The 15993-nt window shown below is 48.0% G+C and overlaps 1 protein-coding gene across 1 annotated transcript in view; it reads left to right on the top strand.

The window, feature by feature from the left end:
• LOC308165644 (glypican-6-like) overlaps positions 1-7790 on the top strand; it is a gene marked incomplete at both ends in the record, with an annotated part of 143407 nt that extends 135617 nt beyond the window's left edge. Inside the window, 3 exons of the mRNA XM_080539794.1 lie at positions 813-943; positions 5475-5650; positions 7573-7790. Of these exons, the coding sequence (XP_080395920.1) occupies positions 813-943; positions 5475-5650; positions 7573-7790 (525 nt within the window). The remainder of the gene's footprint in view (positions 1-812; positions 944-5474; positions 5651-7572) is intronic.
• Between the last annotated feature and the right edge of the window lie 8203 nt (positions 7791-15993).

The following is a 15993-nucleotide window of genomic DNA, read 5'->3' as shown; positions in this document are numbered from 1 at the left end:
GTGTGTGTGTGTGGGGGGGGGGGGGGGCGGGGTTGTGGTTGTGGTTGTGGTTGATTGAAGACACACCCTCACAACAATGTCCGGGGGAACAGGTTGGCCTTGAGGTGAGGTCAGCTAGCCAGTTACCCCAAGATCACTGGTTCAACTGATTCATTTTATCACGGCGGAGTCAGCCAGGGGGGTCCTTCTTTAAACCTCTCCTCCACACCTCCCGTGAGTACTCATGAGTCCAGACCACCACAGCTTGTACCAGTTTGGACCGTGGGTCACGGGCCATTTTTCTCCCCAGCGTTCTGGTCACCAGATCAGTCTTATTCACAGACGACGGCCAGATGGTCTCTACAGGGGGGTCCATTTCCTCATGTCCCTCAGAAAAACTTTCTAAACCTTCTAAAACCTCTAGAACCTCAAAACCTTCTAAAACCTCTACATATGTAGTCGAAATGCATCAAAATCAAACACAGTGACGAACGCTGAAAAACACGAAGACGTACTATGTTATAGATGACATGCTGAGTGGTCGACATCAAGGGGGGAATGCTTCATATTAAGGTTTCTGATGATGAATGGTTCATGAGGTTTTTATCGGCTGTTCATTATTCATTTAGCGTACAGATGAATTCAAAGTGTTTCCAACCACCGCTGCACGTAGAGGCTTCTGAGAACGATCCTCTCAGCAGCAGATCCCATCTGGCCGTGTTCATCATAGTCCACCAGCCCTAATACCCCTCCTCCTCCTCCTCCTCCTCCTCCTCCCCCTCCTCCTCCTCCTCCTCCTCCTCCTCCTCCTCCTGGGGTTCTGTCTGCTGCAGGTCGTTGACATCAAAGAGAAGCTGAAGCAGTCCAAGAAGTTCTGGTCCAACCTGCCGGACGACATCTGTGTGAAGGACAAGCTGACGGAGGCGGACGAGGAGCAGTGCTGGAACAGTCACGCCAAGGGCAGGTGAGGAGGTCCACGTGCTCCTTCTATGGTCCTGACAGACGCTGCTTTAGGGGGCAACGCTACACCTCCATCTATGGTCCTGACAGAAGCTGCTTTAGAGGGCAACGCTACACCTCCATCTATGGTCCTGACAGACGCTGCTTTAGGGGGGCAACACTCTACCTCCATCTATGTTCCTGACAGACGCTGCTTTAGGGGGCAACGCTACACCTCCATCTATGGTCCTGACAGACGCTGCTTTAGGGGGCAACGCTACACCTCCATCTATGGTCCTGACAGACGCTGCTTTAGGGGGCAACGCTACACCTCCATCTATGGTCCTGACAGAAGCTGCTTTAGGGGGGCAGTGCTACACCTCCATCTATGGCCCTGACAGACGCTGCTTTAGGGGGGCAACGCTACACCTCCATCTATGGTCCTGACAGACGCTGCTTTAGGGGGCAACGCTCTACCTCCATCTATGGTCCTGACAGAAGCTGCTTTAGGGGGCAACGCTACACCTCCATCTGTGTGTCAGTGGTGTGTACTGGGAACTACTACAGTACATTCATAAAGGTTGTCTTTTTGAGTGGGATAGTCAAGATACCAGAAGATGTCAGGCCGTGGTGCTAGACCCCTGGACCACCTCAGACCACTGGACCAGCCCAGACCACTGGACCAGCCCAGACTGTGGTGCTAGACCCCTGGACCACCCCAGGTCGTGGTGCTAGACCCCTGGACCACCTCAGACCACTGGACCAGCCCAGACCACTGGACCAGCCCAGACTGTGGTGCTAGACCCTTGGACCACCCCAGGCCACTGCTCCAGCCCAGGCCATGGTACTAGACACCTGGACTACCCCAGGCCATGGTGCTAGACCACTGGACCACCCCAGGCCGTGGTGCTAGACCACTGGACCACCCCAGGCCGTGGTGCTAGACCACTGGACCACCCTAGGCCGTGGTGCTAGACCACTGGACCACCCCAGGCCGTGGTGCTAGACCACTGGACCACCCCAGGCCATGGTGCTAGACCACTGGACCACACCAGGCTGTGGTGCTAGACCACTGGACCACCCCAGGCCATGGTGCTAGACCACTGGACCACCCCAGGCCGTGGTGCTAGACCACTGGACCACCCCAGGCCATGGTGCTAGACCACTGGACCACCCCAGGCCGTGGTGCTAGACCACTGGACCACCCCAGGCCGTGGTGCTAGACCCCTGGACCACCCCAGGCCATGGTGCTAGACCAGATGCCTCTATAGAGTCTCTCCCTATCTTCCACCATAGACTGAAGACCCATCTCTTCAGGCTACACATTAACTGTCCGTCCTGAAACCTCCAATCACCCTGTTCAGTTTCTCTACTGTTATGTTTTTTAATCCTTCTTCTGGCATTATGACTGCCAATGGTCCCTGGCCCGAGCTGAGATTGTCTTTTCTTGCGATGCCTGTTGGATAGATGATTCAGTTACTTAAGATGAATGCATTTGCTGTAAGTCACTTTGGATGAGAGGCATCTGCTAAATGCCAAAAATGTAAAAATGTAAATGAGAAACAAGAGATTTCTTCAAACATCACACACACAGCTGTGTTTGGAGCTTGTTAGAGACGCAGCTGTGTGATGTTGTTAAACCACTGTAGAGGAATCATCTGAGCTCTGAGGACCTGAAGTCCCATAAAGCTGGGAGGACGTTTACATGTTTGGCATCTAGCAGACGCCTTCTTCCAAAGAGACTCACAACAAATACATTTGTCTAAGTAAGGGAATCGTCGATCCATCAGTCCTCATAAGAAAAAGTAATCTATGCTATAACCAGGGGCCACTGGCAGTTACAATGCTAGAAGAAGGAAGAATCTTTTGTGTTTATTTTTTGTATTTATTTATAATAGAGAAACTGTACATGGGGTAATGGGGGATGAGGAGGTCTTTAGGAGGGACAGTTGAGATGTAGCCTGAAGAGATGGAGGTCTTCAGTCTACGGCGGAAGACAGGCAGTGACTCTGCAGTCCTGACAGAAGATAGGTAGTGACTCTGCAGTCCTGACAGAAGATAGGTAGTGACTCTGCAGTCCTGACAGAAGATAGGTAGTGACTTTGCAGTCCTGACAGAAGATAGGTAGTGACTCTGCAGTCCTGACAGAAGGTAGGTAGTGACTCTGCAGTCCTGACAGAAGACAGGTAGTGACTCTGCAGTCCTGACAGAAGATTGGTAGTGACTCTGCAGTCCTGACAGAAGATTGGTAGTGACTCTGCAGTCCTGACAGAAGATAGGCAGTGACTCTGCAGTCCTGACAGCAGATAGGTAGTGACTCTGCAGTCCTGTCAGAAGACAGGTAGTGACTCTGCAGTCCTGACAGAAGACAGGTACTGACTCTGCAGTCCTGACAGAAGATAGGTAGTGACTCTGCAGTCCTGACAGAAGATAGGTAGTGACTCTGCAGTCCTGACAGAAGACAGGTAGTGACTCTGCAGTCCTGACAGCAGATAGGTAGTGACTCTGCAGTCCTGACAGCAGATAGGTAGTGACTCTGCCGTCCTGACAGAAGGTAGGTAGTGACTCTGCAGTCCTGACAGAAGGTTGGTAGTGACTCTGCAGTCCTGACAGCAGATAGGTAGTGACTCTGCAGTCCTGACAGAAGATAGGTAGTGACTCTGCAGTCCTGACAGAAGGTAGGTAGTGACTCTGCAGTCCTGACAGCAGATAGGTAGTGACTCTGCAGTCCAGACAGCAGATAGGTAGTGACTCTCCAGTCCTGACAGAAGATAGGTAGTGACTCTCCAGTCCTGACAGAAGACAGGTAGTGACTCTGCAGTCCTGACAGAAGACAGGTAGTGACTCTGCCGTCCTGACAGCAGTTGGCAGCTCATTCCACCACCGGGGCTCCAGGATGGTGAGAAGCCATGGCCGAGTAGGCTGACCGCTGCAGTCACGTAGAGGTGGCGGAGCCTCTGGGCCTCCTGGAGCAGCTCTGACCCCTCTGGGCCTCCTGGTGCAGCTCTGACCTCTCTAATGAACACGTCCCTGTCACCTACTGGTCAGCGCAGCATCCTGTTTATGGACGTCTGCCTCCCTCCCGTCTCTGACACCGAGCCAGAGAAACCTGGCAGGAACCCACCACCTCACCCCCACTGCTCATTCCTTCCCTCCCTCCCTCCCTCCCTCCCTCCCCCAGTGATAATTCCACCAGATGGTGTCATAAAAGATGTGTAAATGTCTCTGTTTGTGCCAGTTCCTCTCCACCCCACTGCTCTAAATTAGCCAGGTAAGTAGAGAGCCTAAATAATACCATGTTTGCTGTGAATCAGCCCAGATAGAGAATGTGAGGATCGTGATTCCCATTGATTTCCCCATAGAGACGATATCTATGTCAGTTGTACTGATTCTACCTACTTGCGATACTTTATAAAACGTGTAATACTTTGTAATTACAAAACTTAAACTACACCTAAAACTGGAAAGCGAGTGACCTCATCTGTAGAGAAGTTTGAACGTTTTTTAGTCCCTAAAGTATTTACTTTTACCACTTTTTACCTTTTACCACTTTTTACTTTTTAAAATAAGCGTCCTGGTCATAATTACATGGAAATGGCTGATCCTACAATGATGGTGGATACTGCAGCTGTACTAGTCCTCTCTCTCCTGTCACCATGTACAAACACCCCCCCCCCCCCCCCCCCACCACCTCCCCCAAACCACTCCTGTCTCCCCCCTTCCCTCTCTCCCCCCTCCTCTGAACATTAAGGACACGTCTCTGGAGGAATGCAGACATCGTTTCTGAAGGATCCTGATGGGGGAATACAAGAAATACCTCACACACACACACACACACACAAACTGTACACCCTGACAGATGTCGCCAGCTAGCGCGGTGCAGGAGGAGAGTGTAGGAGGTGTTTAATGGGCCTGTCTAGTTTGATTATGCAGCAGGGCTTTATGGCCACTCAGAGCCTCTCTCTGAGAGCCTTTCTGACGCGGCACACAGCCTGTCTTACACACACACACACACACAGCCTGTCTGACACACACACACACACACACACAGCCTGTCTTACACACACACACACACACACCGCCTGTCTTACACATCACCTCATGATTTGCCGCGGGCGACTTCCACGCAACACAACTCAGGCTGAGCCTTGGGATGTTTCTCCTCCCAGCGACGTCGGAGGAGACGGACGCGTCTAAAGAAACAGTTGTTTGATCGTGAAACGGCTCACTTCCTCATCGTCAAACGGAACGAGTCCCGTGTGATACACACACACACACACACACACACACACACACACACACACACACACACCACCTGAGTCCCGTGTGACGTTCGGTTTGACGGCGTCGCGGACAGGAAGGGTTGTTTTCCCAGCGGATCGATGTAAAGCTTTCATTCGTTCGTTCGTTAATCTGTCCGTTCGTGGATTTATTAGTTGTTAGTTCATTCGTGGTTGGATAATGACAGTTTTTTTTTACATCTCTTTCTCTCTATATATTTCTCTCTCTTTCTGTCTCTCTCCCCCTCCCTCCCTCCCTCCCCCTCCCTCTCTCAGGTACTTCCCTGAGGTGGTGAAGGCTGGGCTGACCAGCCAGGTGAACAACCCTGAGGTGGAGGTGGACATCACCCGGCCAGACACGCTGATCCGCCAGCAGGTCATGGCTCTGAGGGTCATGACCAACAAGCTGAGGAACGCCTACAACGGAAACGACATCTACTTCCAAGACTCCAGTAAGAGAAGGAAACAAGAAAAATAATAATCACAGATCATCATAAATAATAGAACAGAATAGATCAGTCCAGAGGTTCGGGAATTGGTGCATAGTGTGGTCTACATTTTCCTCATACGTAGGGGTCAGTCTATTGATTTGGAATCAGTCCATAGACTTCTAGCCATCCCATAGGCGTCAGTCCATAGATTTGGAATCATTCCACGGACTTCTATCCACCACGTCGGGGTCAATCCATAGACTTCTAGCCACCACAGAGGGGTCAGTTCACAGGTTTGGAATTCGTCCATATCTCCATTTTCTTCATAAAGGGTCGGTCCATTGATTTGGTTTCTCCAGCACCATTCTCCACAGGCGGCCCAGCCTGCCTTGTGGGAGACAGACACACACACACACACACACACACACACACACACAGACACAGACACAGACACAGACACACACAGACACTCAGCAGCTCACGGCTTCACAGAGAAGCTCCATTAATCCCAGCGTGGCGTTGGACAAAACAGCCTCAAACAGTCTAGACCTGCCACCGCCCATCCCCGTCAGGGAAATAAGATCTCTGCTGTCACCCTGAAGCCCAAAACACACACACACACATACATACCCCAACACACACACACACACACACACACACACACACACACACACACTCTCAGCTCTACTCAGCTCCCCTCAGCTCCAGTCACGGAGGACTAGCGGACCCCGCTGAGTCGGGGGAAAGCGAGACAGACGTCGTTAAGAAACTGAATAACAGTGTTGGTGACAACGCAGGAGATGACAGATGACAGGCAGACAGACAGGCAGGCAGGCAGGCAGGCAGACAGGCAGACAGGCAGGCAGATAGGCAGCAATGTCTCCCTAATCGTCGTTAGGGAGATGTGTGTCTGGTAGCTGCCAAGGCTTCACTGTCCATTCGCTTCCTGAAGGCGTCTCATTGACAACGTCTGAGACAACCGCTTCAGATCACATCTGTCCTCTACACTGCAGGTTTAACTGCAGTGAGCAGGGAAATGACAGGTTGGCAAATGTGTGTTTGAGGCTGTCTTTCATTGAGTCGTGTGTGAACGATGTGTGTGGGAATTGTGTGTGTGTGTGTCTACGTGTACATACTGTTATATTTTTGTGTCTCTGTGTGTGTATAATCTCTACATGCTTACATTGGGACACATCCTAAAAAAGAACAAACTGCCTACCACAACTATGCGAATGACACTCAAATATACATAGCCCTCTGACCTAATAACTCCCATCGACAATCTCTGTAACTGCTTTGAATAAAACACCTGGATGAGACAAAACGTCCTCCAACCAAACAGGGTTGGGTTTAATACAGTTGCAGTATCTGGTCCTCTCACGCCGTATCTGGCAGGTTAGCGGTTGAATACAGATGCCGTAATAATCACCTGTGACTCAGTCATGAAAATATCATGGTCGGGGCTGACGTCTAGATATTAGATATATTAGAGATATTAATACGTGCAGCCACTACCTGTGATAATCTGCGACCTTAATCCTGTATGGTGGTAGGACACTTATACAAGGTGCAGAGGTTTATCTCTCACATAACACTTTTATCAGTGTCTTTTTATTAATTATCTATTATCTTATTAAATTAAATGTTTTTATGCTGTATGTAATAAAAAATATCACCCAAAAAAAGCACTTTGAGCTGCAACGTTTGCAGGAAAAGTCTATACAAATAAAAGTTATTATTATGTAAAGCAAGTATGAAATGTGCCATACAAATAAACTTGCCTTGGCTTGTTTATAACACACTGTGTGTGTGTGTGTGTGTGTGTGTGTGTGTGTGTGTGTGTGTGTGTGTGTGTGTGTGTGTGTGTGTGTGTGTGTGTGTGTGTGTGTGTGTGTGTGCGTGCGTGCGTGTGTGCGCGCCTGTGTGTGTGTGTGTACTTCCAGGTGACGAGAACAGTGGTAGCGGTAGTGGCAGCGGCTGCACAGACAGCTGCACCACAGAGTTTGTGTTCGTGGGCACGGACGCCCCGCCCCGGGTGGACGCAGACAGGAGCGACGAGAGAGCGGCCAGCACGGCCCCCCCACACCCCCCCGGACCCCCCTTACTGCTGCTGGCCGCCCTGTCCCTCTCCCTCCTGGCACGGCACACGCTATGGAGATAATACTGTATCTGCAGCCAAGGCCACCAAGGACCTACTCTCTTATACACCCACCTGGACAGCAAGTTCTCCTGCTGGTAGCGTTTCCCTTACCTAACCTAACAAGACAGCAAGAACCTTTTGGATTGGAAAGAACCCCAACCCCCCCCCCCCCAACAGAGAACTGAAAATGGTACCCAGGAGAGAGAGAGAGAGGAAAGAGAGAGAGAGAGAGAGAATGCTGCATCTTGCTTGTCCCAAAGAATGCTCGGCTGGTGCCATCATCACTGAAGCAGCTTTCACGTCTCGAAACTAAAACGAAACACAAAACCGCTTTCTCCTCGATTCCCCCCAGAACTGGTTTGTTTACTCTGAACATGCTTTCCCTCCCCACCCCCCCACCCCCGTCCCGTCCCGTCCCACCCCCTTCGAGAGCGTACGACGTGACACGACCACGTTTAAAAAAACATGTTCTTTCGATGAATTTACTTACTTGTAAGAGATGACATGAGATTCTATTTTTCCTTTCTTTTATACAAGCAGAATTATGAAACTTCTGAACCCCTTTAAAAAAAAAAAAAAAAAAGGGGAAATACAAAGGACAAAATAGGCACCCCCGTCCTCGAAAGGTCCATTTTGTTTGTCAGTACGGGGGAAGCACAAAGCGTTCCACTGTGAGAGTGCATGGCTAGGTCAAAGGTCATTGGTGCAGCCTAACGTTTGAGCTTCGACCGTTGTTATTTTTCCCGCAGGACTATACAGTTCAGTACCGTGCCTGGACCACACAGCGTGGTGTGTCTGCCGTCTCACTGGTATGGAGTCTTTGTCGTCGTGTTGTCATGGTTTCCGCTAGAGCTTCTCTCAATGCACAACGCTTCAGACTCACACGCTTGTTCAGCTAATGAAGTACCGATGTCTTACTACCAGGACTGATTTTTTGCACAGATCTTTTTTTAAGTTGGCCTCAGTTGTGTAATTAAAAAAACAGCTGGAAACATTTGCTGTCTTCGTCTTTCCCTCCCCCTTAGAGAGTGAAGATAAAGAGAATCTATTTATATTTCCTAAACTTTTTTTATATTATATTTAGCCCTTTAAGCAGTTATCTATTTCATGAAAGGTACTGTCTTTTTTCCTTCCTTTTTACTCCTGTTTTTAAGTCCAATAATTTATTTATTGCTACCAATCTGTTTATAGATTAGAATCATCTCTAATTAGGACATTTATTGATGAGCTGAGAAATTTAAATGTACTAAACCATTCCCTTCATGTGTAATTTAACTAACACAGTCAACACTCTCTAAAGTCTGAGTGCTGTACTTGAGAGAGTATTCCAGCTCCCTCTCTGAATCCTAATTCAAAGGTAACTGACAGTACAATCGCTTGACATTACATATTGCTAACTGTTCACCAGAGGGTGTTCTGTGGCTGCAGCTCACATCCGGTAGACCCAAATCTGTCAGCTTAATGGCAAGGCAGCCATGCATCTTATATCAACCATGTATGTTTTATAATCATCTAGTCTGATGTGTACGGGGTTGGCGTGTCTGCTTCCTGGCACTGGAGGCTGTCAGTCAGCTGTTTCTGCTGTTGTTATCCCCCCTCCTCTCCTCTCCTCACCGATGTGTTTGTGTTCATATACATCTGCTCCCTGGTGGGTTTTTTGCTATAATGTTTCTTTAAGAACAGCACAGTGCTTTGCTTGATGACACTGTCGAGCGGGGGGGGGGGGGGGGGCGGGGGGCAGAGTATATTTTCATCATGAAATCAAATCCCTTGAAATGTTTACAAATCAAGTAACTCTATCCAGGATAGTTTTTTTATTGGACAGGAGGGCAACAAGAATGTATGAACCGCACTTTGATTTAGACGATGTTGAAGTGGATGTTGTACTGTCCCTGGTTCATTTACCTGAAGTTATTAGGGCTCTGAAAATCAACGGTGTCAGTGGGAATTAATGATCTATTATGCTATGTTGAAATAGTTAATGGCTGTAAGTTAGACTTTTACATGAAACAGATGTTGGGGGGGGAAATGTCTAAAAAGACAGTGATCTCGCTTCAGTAGAGATTATAATCATAGTGTTAAATCTATATTTCATTTATGGCACTGAATTTGTATTTTTTCACTCTACGCTAACAGAACAGATCTCAGTCTCATATGAACATTAATTCCGGGAACAAATCCTACAGTGTATTGCAGACAGGGGATATTGCAGACGGAGGTATTCTAGAACTATATTGATGGAGAGTCAGAAGCACAGAGTGGAAATGGTGACTGATGTGGCGGGATGGATCTAGGGGAGGAGGGGAGGGAGGGAGGGATAGATGGAGGGAGGGAGGGATGGAGAGATGGTGGGGGTGGTGGTTTCAGATGCTGCCGTTCTTTACGGCGGGGCCCTGCACGTCTGAAAGACGACCGCAGTGTTTCTGGAAATGAGAAACTCAGGAGGCGAGGGGAAGTCAAGGAAAAGGTTGAACGCCCCCGTGAGAGAGAGAGAGAGAGCTCTTCCAACAGGGCTGCTTTTGCCTTCGAGACGAGCGTCTGAGAAGAGGAGAGGTTTGAATTACAGAAAGAGGGGGGTGTGGGGGGGAGCTTTCTGTCTTCTGTAAATGAAAGCCAAAAGAAATGGAAGAGGGTAGAGAAAGAGGAAAAAGAGACGTCTTATGTTGAGTGGTAGAGTCCCTGAAGGGCTTATCGCCACACACATCACAACAGTCCTCTCAGAGAGAGAGAGAGAGAGAGAGAGAGAGAGAGAGAGAGAGAGAGAGAGAGAGAGAGAGAGAACAGAGGGGTGTAATACCCTCAATCCCACACTGCTTTGCCTCTCTCTCCCAACATCCTCTGTTGTTGTGGTGGTCAGAGATAATGTTATTATTATTGTCTGAAATGTTTCAAGTGTTAAAACGTTTCTCTTTTTTTTCTTCCTTCGTTTATGTCAACTTTATATTTATATGACGGATCCATGAAGTCAACTTTAATTGAAAAAGTCAAAGTGGGAGATCTAGTTTGGCTGGAGGTGGTGAGAGAGTTGTATGTGCCACGTTTAGAACTCTGCTTTTACAAACCTTTTCTAAAAACGTTTTTTTGTTTCTATTTTCTTTTTTTTTCTTCCAATCTATCGCTGCACTTTTACTACATGTTCCCCCTAAACAAGCCATGCAAAGGAGGTACTCTGTTTATAATCTGGCCCAACATGAAGAGAGGAGAACAGCCTATGGAGCAGCACATGTAGGGGTGTGGAGCTATAACCAGAGCACGCTGCATTAAGCTACGAGGGACTGAGGTCGATCGGCGTACGAGCAGACATGCCTTACCATTTTCTTTTCTTTTTTTAAAGGACTAAAAATGGATTGCATAATATGGGTTTTGTTACTCGTTCTTGTATACAGAAAAATAATGAAGGGGTGCAAATAAACAATTTATTAGAAAAATAACTGACTCCTTTGATGACTGACGTTTCCCAGTATGCACTGACTATATATATATAGCCTATGACCTTGTATTAATTATTACTGTACACTATGTGATGTCAACATGAAATATCCATGATGTTATTCACGGTGCCGTATGAATATTGAAAGCGTGTTAGCAGGTTACTTACGGCTGTTTTCTGCCAGTTGACTTGACCTTGGATTTCTCCACAGCAGAGGAATATAGATGACTGACCCCGGCTCGTGTTTCCCCTCATGGTACAACAACCACACAGATGATAGAACGCTGTAAATGTGACCGAATAAAAACCAGCTGAGAACAGATCTACACCTGCACTAGAACAATGAAGAGAGAAGTACTGTAAGTAACCTTTGCCTCAAAAGTTTGTCTTTTGGCATATTAAAAAAAAATAAAAAAATGTTGCTCAACTTTTGGTACTAAGTTATGGGGGGTTAGCAGATTTCCCTCATAAATAATGGAGGTAGTCGCAGGTGATTGTTTTAGCGGGATGAAAAGAAAAGCGATGAGAGCAGATTTAATGACGACCTCAGGCCTCATCAGGGATACGCAGGAATACAAGACGCTACCGACTGCTGCTAACCCGCCCCTAAATCTGCATTTCCTCTCAGAATCTCCCCGTGTTCCTCCCCCGTTCCTGAGGATCTGTTGAGGCTGACTGGCCCCAGCGCCCTTTCCCTGTTTTAACACCACATTATTTCTCAAATAATCGCTGAGGTAAACACAAATACGTAAACACAAACATGCTGCAGTAAACATGAACAGAAGCACACGTGAACAGCAGCACAAAATTAGACTAATGAGTCTCCCTTCACCAAGACCTTCTGTGCCCTCTAGCTCCGACACCGACCTTGAGACAAACCCACCGGCTCTACAGGAACATGAGCTGTGACTAGATCAGCACACCAGAACAATGCTGTGTATCAGAGTCATGTGTCACCAATGGGCTGAGGTTAAAAAGACGGAACGCTCCTGTTAAAAATGCACTTGACTTGAAGTACCCTCTGGTGAAGCTTTATAGTAGGCCTACACTGTTAAAAAGGTAAAAAGTAGTTTTTTGAAAAGCAGTTTTGCAGTTAACTGTTTGAGACAGTCAGTCAAGTGGTATGCTTGGTTAGTTCAATAAGTATAAAAGTATCAATAAGTATATACGAAGTGTGGAGATAGGTCCCCCCCCCCAAAGAGCCATTGCTTTTTGGTCAGGCTGCATTTGTAAATAAGAATGTGTTCTTACATGTTTGCCTGGTTAAATAAAGGTTAAATAAAACAAAATAATATATACCAGGAGAGTAACAGTATATAATATCAATAAGTGTATTGACCAGGAGTGGCATCGTAACCCAGTACCATCGTTCCCTTTGTTCTCCGTGCTCTGTACCAAACACTTCAATGGGACAAAACATGAAACAGCTTCCCAGCAGCTGAAGAGGAATTATTCATTATGAATCTGCTTTTTTTCCGTCTGTACAATTATTTATGTGTATGAATATTGGATAAAGCAACGATGTGAAACGTCCAAACACAGGGTTAGGGTTAGCTAACACAGGGTTAGGGTTAGCTAACACAGGGTTAGGGTTAGCTAACACAGGGCAGCAAACACACAGAGACACCCAGAGGCAGCACACGCGCTGGGAGGACTTTGTTTCCCTGGTTCAGAGTCTCCCTTCTCCTCAATCTCTCTCTCTCTCTGTCTCTCTCTCTCTGTCTCTCTCTCAGTCTCTCTCTATGTCTCTCTCTCTCCCTCTGTCTCTCTCTCTCTCTCCCTCTGTCTCTCTCTCTCTCTCCCTCTGTCTCTCTCTCTCTCTCTGTCTCTCTCTGTCTCTCTCTCAGTCTCTCTCTGTCTCTCTCTCTCTCTCTCTCTGTCTCTCTCTCTCTCTCTGTCTCTCTCTCTCTCAGTCTCTCTCTGTCTCTCTCTCTCTCCCTCTGTCTCTCTCTCTCTCTCCCTCTGTCTCTCTCTCTCTCTCCCTCTGTCTCTCTCTCTCTCTCCCTCTGTCTCTCTCTCAGTCTCTCTCTCTGTCTCTCTCTCTCAGTCTCTCTGTCTCTCTCTCTCTCTCAGTCTCTCTCTCTCAGTCTCTCTCTCTCTCAGTCTCTCTCTGTCTCTCCCTCTGTCTGTCTCTCTCTCTCCCTCTGTCTCTCTCTCTCTTTCCCTCTGTCTCTCTCTCTCAGTCTCTCTCTCTGTCTCTCTCTCTCTCAGTCTCTCTCTGTCTCTCTGTCTCTCTCTCTCTCTGTCTCTCTCTCTCAGTCTCTCTCTCTGTCTCTCTCTCTCTCTGTCTCTCTCTCTCTCAGTCTCTCTCTCTCTCTGTCTCTCTCTCTCTCTGTGTCTCTCTCTCTCTCTGTCTCTCTCTCTCTCTCCCTCTGTCTCTCTCTCTCTCTCTCTCTCTCTCTCTCTCTCTGTCTCTCTCTCTCTCTCTCTCTGTCTCTCTCTCTCTGTCTCTCTCTGTCTCTCTCTGTCTCTCTCTCTCTCTCTCTCTCTCTCTGTCTCTCTCTCTCTATCTCTCTCTCTCTATCTCTCTCTCTGTCTCTCTCTCTCTCCCTTCTGGGATCTGAGATTAGGCTGCTCTCAGTCGCCTCTCGTACTGTGGGCGGGAATACGGCCAATCTGGCAACACTGCTCCCGTTTCAGAACATCGCAGCGCTCACAGTCTCTCCTCGCCCTTCACCGTTCGTGAACCGGCGGTTTCTACTCAGTGAAAATAGGAAGTGTAAATAATAAGGTCACAGGACGTAAGTGAAAAGCAGCTCTCTGATGACACGTTTCATTTAAGCGCTAATTGTAATTGCTTCATGGCTTATGGCTAATAGCATGTGGGCTTTGGAGACGGGAGACGCTCCCTGGGAAATACGGACATGATACAAAATTAAATCTGCGTTTTCAATTTCCGCTCCCGTTAGAGTTGGCTCGCTAAATGGGTTCTAATGAAAACCATAAATAAGTTCATTGGGGATTTTTTCAAGTTATTAAGGCTGCCTTTGAGACGTGTTCTATATAAAAATGACCTTATTCTTCTTCATCAGATACAAATTATGTACAAACAAAGAATTACTGAATAAGCGCTTCCATTGTTGTTCTCCTAGCGATGGAGGTTATGGTTATGAGATTGAAGGAGATAGTTAGACATCATATTCATAACAAGGCAGCAAATTGATTACATTCATACAATGAAAAGACCGGCAGGTGATCGCTAATATCATTGATTAATAGTCCACTTGTTGTGTTACCTTCCACATTATTTGAGGCTAAGTCATGAAATGCTTTATCGGAACCCAAACCCCCCCCCTGGGACCCCAGTAAACATCACCATTGAAAGGAGGGTGCATGCTGACAGAGTCGCCAGGAATTTGAAAATTGTATACATCTTGCAGGCCTCCTCTGATTTCAGCCAGATTCTATGTGGTGGGTCTGCTTTCAGTGTGACAGGTCACTCTGCACCCGGTTTACCCCAACACTATCTATAACACTATACTACGGTTAACTACTGTGTGTGTGTGTGTGTGTGTGTGTGTGTGTGTGTGTGTGTGTGTGTGTGTGTGTGTGTGTGTGGTTCCTCTCACAAGGGTTGACCCTGGTGAGTGTTCTCTGTCACTGTGTGGGAAGTCTTTGTGTCCAGCTTCTTCTGGACCTACACACACACACACACACGCGGTACTGTACCCATTACATTTACATTATTGGCATTTAGCTGACGCCTTATTCCAAAGCGACTTACATTTGACTTAGCAAGTGACTACATTTTGACTCATCAATTCACCAGTCGTAGCAGGAAGAGTAATCTAGCTCAGGCCAGGGGCTATTGGCAGTCGTCGTGATAAAAGAAAGAAAGATTTTTTTATATAGACACTGGAGAAACAGTACAAGGGGGGGGGGGAGTAGAAATCTTAGGAGACCCAGTATAGGTGGAAGCAGTGTCTCGGGAGACACAGTGCTGGGGGGTAGTAGATGTCTCAGGAGACACAGTGCTGGGGGGTAGTAGATGTCTCAGGAGACACAGTGCTGGGGGGTAGTAGATGTCTCAAGAGGAGCAGTTAAGGTGTAACCTGAGAGGAGATGGGTCTTCAGTCTCTGACGGAAGATGGGGAGTGACTCTGCAGTTCTGACAGCCGTGGGAAGCTCATTCCACCAGCGGGGAGCCAGTGTTGTGAAGAGACGTGATCGGGCAGCATGACTGCCGTAGAGGTGGTGGGGCCGGTCGGCCAGCAGAGGTGGAAGAGTGGAGTGAACGGGCTGAAGTTTTGGGGGGTGACCATTGCCTGAGGGTAGTGTGGTGGGGTGGAGGGGTCACCAGCTGTACTGTGTCATGGTCCGTCTGCTGGTGGCTTAGTTTTGTCCCAGGTATTCCTCTCTCTCTCCTGGTATCCCATTCCCTCTCTCGCTCTCTGTTCTCTCTCTCTCCTGGTCATTCAGCTGTGGACTGAAAGGTTTCATTCTCCCTGCTCTGCTCCCATGACAAAACTTGATTCTTTCTCTCTCTCACCCCCCCTTCTCTCTCTCTCTCCCCCCCCCCTTCTCTCCCTCATTCACTCACTCTCTCTCATCCCCCTTCCCTCCCCCCCTCTCTCTCTTCCCCCTCTCTCTCTCACCCCCTCTCTCCCTTCCTGAATGAAAGACAGGATGACACAGCAGATCTGTCCTGGATGCTAACAGATTAGCTGATCTTAGTAAAGACCAGAATAGTCAGAGTGCTGAATCCTCCCTGGGGGCAGACAGAGTACTGAGAGGCCAGATTAGCATTAGCATTAGCATGCTGCTCCCACAGAGAAGTCTACTGGATCAGCCCTC

Source organism: Nansenia antarctica (genome assembly GCF_963989245.1).
Source record: "Nansenia antarctica genome assembly, chromosome: 9".
Classification (NCBI taxonomy): domain Eukaryota; kingdom Metazoa; phylum Chordata; class Actinopteri; order Argentiniformes; family Microstomatidae; genus Nansenia; species Nansenia antarctica.
Note: the sequence above shows the minus strand (reverse complement) of the source record. Positions and strands in the feature narration are given on the sequence as shown.